At 34.0% G+C, this 2,340-nt stretch overlaps 2 protein-coding genes across 2 annotated transcripts in view; both read right to left on the reverse strand.

Moving 5' to 3' along the window:
• LOC106868803 (zinc finger protein 239) overlaps nucleotides 1-2,340 on the reverse strand; it is a 92,365-nt gene that overhangs the window by 44,325 nt on the left and 45,700 nt on the right. The gene's annotated exons all lie outside the window — the stretch shown is intronic.
• The window catches only part of LOC106879518 (zinc finger protein 239), a 6,102-nt gene continuing 4,223 nt past the window's right edge, over nucleotides 462-2,340 (reverse strand). The window contains exon 3 of the mRNA XM_014929145.2: nucleotides 462-569. Coding sequence (XP_014784631.1) covers nucleotides 462-569 — 108 coding nt within the window. The remainder of the gene's footprint in view (nucleotides 570-2,340) is intronic.

Below are 2,340 nucleotides of genomic sequence, written 5' to 3' on the forward strand. Positions count from 1 at the left end.
TACCAGCGCAATCGTCTCTCTTGCACGCCACAACTGATGCTTCTAATGTTCAGCTTTTCTCTCAAGATACTTACACTCTGACGGGTATTCACATTGACATTACACATCCAACGGAGCATACTGGCTTCATTCCTTGCGAGCTTACGTATGTCCTCAGCAGTTACAGCCCATGTTTCACTGCCATGTAGCATGGTTGTTCGTACGCATGCGTCATACAGTCTGCCTTTTACTCTGAGTGAGAGTCCCTTTGTCGCCAGCAGGGGTAAGAGCTCTCTAAACTTTGCCCAGGCTATTCTTATTCTAGCAGCTACACTTTCAGCGCACCCACCCCCACTACTAACTTGGTCGCCCAGATAGCGGAAGCTATCGACTACCTCTAGTTTTTCACTTCTCTGTGAATTTAAACTTCCTCTTATTTTTGCTACTTAATCCCTTTTATATCCTGATTGATGACCACTGACCTATAGAATGTATCTTTCCAAAACAGGATCTATAATCCACAAGGCATTGGAGCTTGTAATTTCTGATTCAAAAGAGTAACCAGTCATATATTTATATTCTTCCAAAACCTGTCCAGTCAAAATTAATCTTTCATAATGTAAAACACAAGCACTTGAGAAAGACTGATGCTGCAGCCATTCAGGATGTATTCTTCATAAAAAAAAAGAAGAAATCCAAGGGCAAATACTGTATAATTTTGTCAAGTATGTAAGATAACTGGCAATATGTCTCAGCCTCATTACAACCTCATCAACAAAGCATAGACACCGCTGTACATCTCAAAGTAATGATGGGAGAATAGAGAAATGTACAAAAACTGTACACTGGTTACGGTGGAAAATGTAATATTGTTTAAAAAATAAATTACAAAGAGACACCATCTGTATGAATGACAAAACAGTTAAGTCAGTATTTGAATATTTAATGAGAAAAGCAAATCATCATGACATAAGAAAATATAACATTAACCACTGATTAATATTACATTATTTTAACATTGAAAAATACCTTAGGGATGAGAACCCAGGTTTGAAATTTCCCCAAGACACATGAAGAAGGCTGGAGGGTATATCAGCTGAAACGTGTTAACAACAAACAAGGTGAGGACAAATATCCGTCAAATGTAAATAATGTACATAATTCCTCATCTCTTCAATATAGAACTGCACTGTGGACATGTTTGAGTTTTATGACTTCATTAGCAAACCATAAACATTACCATATTTCACAATGTAATGGTGATTCACCAAATATTTATAAAGACACACAGATATTTTTAATTCATTTGCCATTACAAAACACAATGTCTTAGTCTGGATGATCTTATGTCAAACATAAGGTGGGTGGTGTAGTAAGTCTCTGGTGGATCTGGTTCTGCCGTAGTGGTGGTCACAGACTGCAGGTGATAAATGAGGTATTTCTTGACAACTGTTTCATTAAAATGTCTAATTTGTCATATTTATATGTTGGAGTTTTAATAGTTTTGAAATTTACCTTTGATACATCACATCTTTACGACATAACCACCATCAACCTCTTGGTTACATCACATCTTTACTATATAACCACCATCATTAGCATTTAATGTATAAAGTTATCTTATCGTTCATCTCTCATTCACTTCATCATAACCTATAATATCTAATATTTATTATCAAATAATGTCAACAAATTCTATAAATACAAAGTAAACAGCTTTGAAGATCAGTTTGGAAAATGTGTAACTTTTATCAGACATTGATCAAGTCTGTGAATTCTGTAGTTTATGGTTGTGTCAGGACAAGTTTTGGTTAAATGTTCTACATTTAAAAAAAACAGGAGAATAATTGAAGAGCAAAACATTTATTTCAATTTCAGATAATTAAGAATGTTTTCAATGTCTAAATGGTATAAATAAGCAAAAAGGATCCTCAGAACTTCTTCAGAGTCAGTAAAATCAAATATAGAAACAGTTGGAGTATCAAAGAGTGCAAAATCCAAGGCAGCTTGGAAACCAGATATCAAATGATGATGATGGTGGTGATGATGACACCAGTCTATGATTTCTAACATTTTAAGTGATGTTATAACAAGATTGAAGAGAATACGTGTCTCAGTTATTTACGCATAATGTCAAATACATCAAGTGTATACTTTCTCCCTTCCAAAAATATATCAGATGGAACACATGTATATATGTGTGTGTGTGTGTATATATATATATATATATATATATGGAGTAAGAAAGCTTTCTTAAATGTATCACAGAGGAAAGTTACCTCACAGTAAAGATATATTTATGTAACTATACAAAATATAATGTGATATCTTCTTAGAAAGGGGAATATATTTATAGTTTTA

The sequence above is a fragment of the Octopus bimaculoides genome, chromosome 21, assembly GCF_001194135.2.
Source record: "Octopus bimaculoides isolate UCB-OBI-ISO-001 chromosome 21, ASM119413v2, whole genome shotgun sequence".
NCBI lineage: Eukaryota > Metazoa > Mollusca > Cephalopoda > Octopoda > Octopodidae > Octopus > Octopus bimaculoides.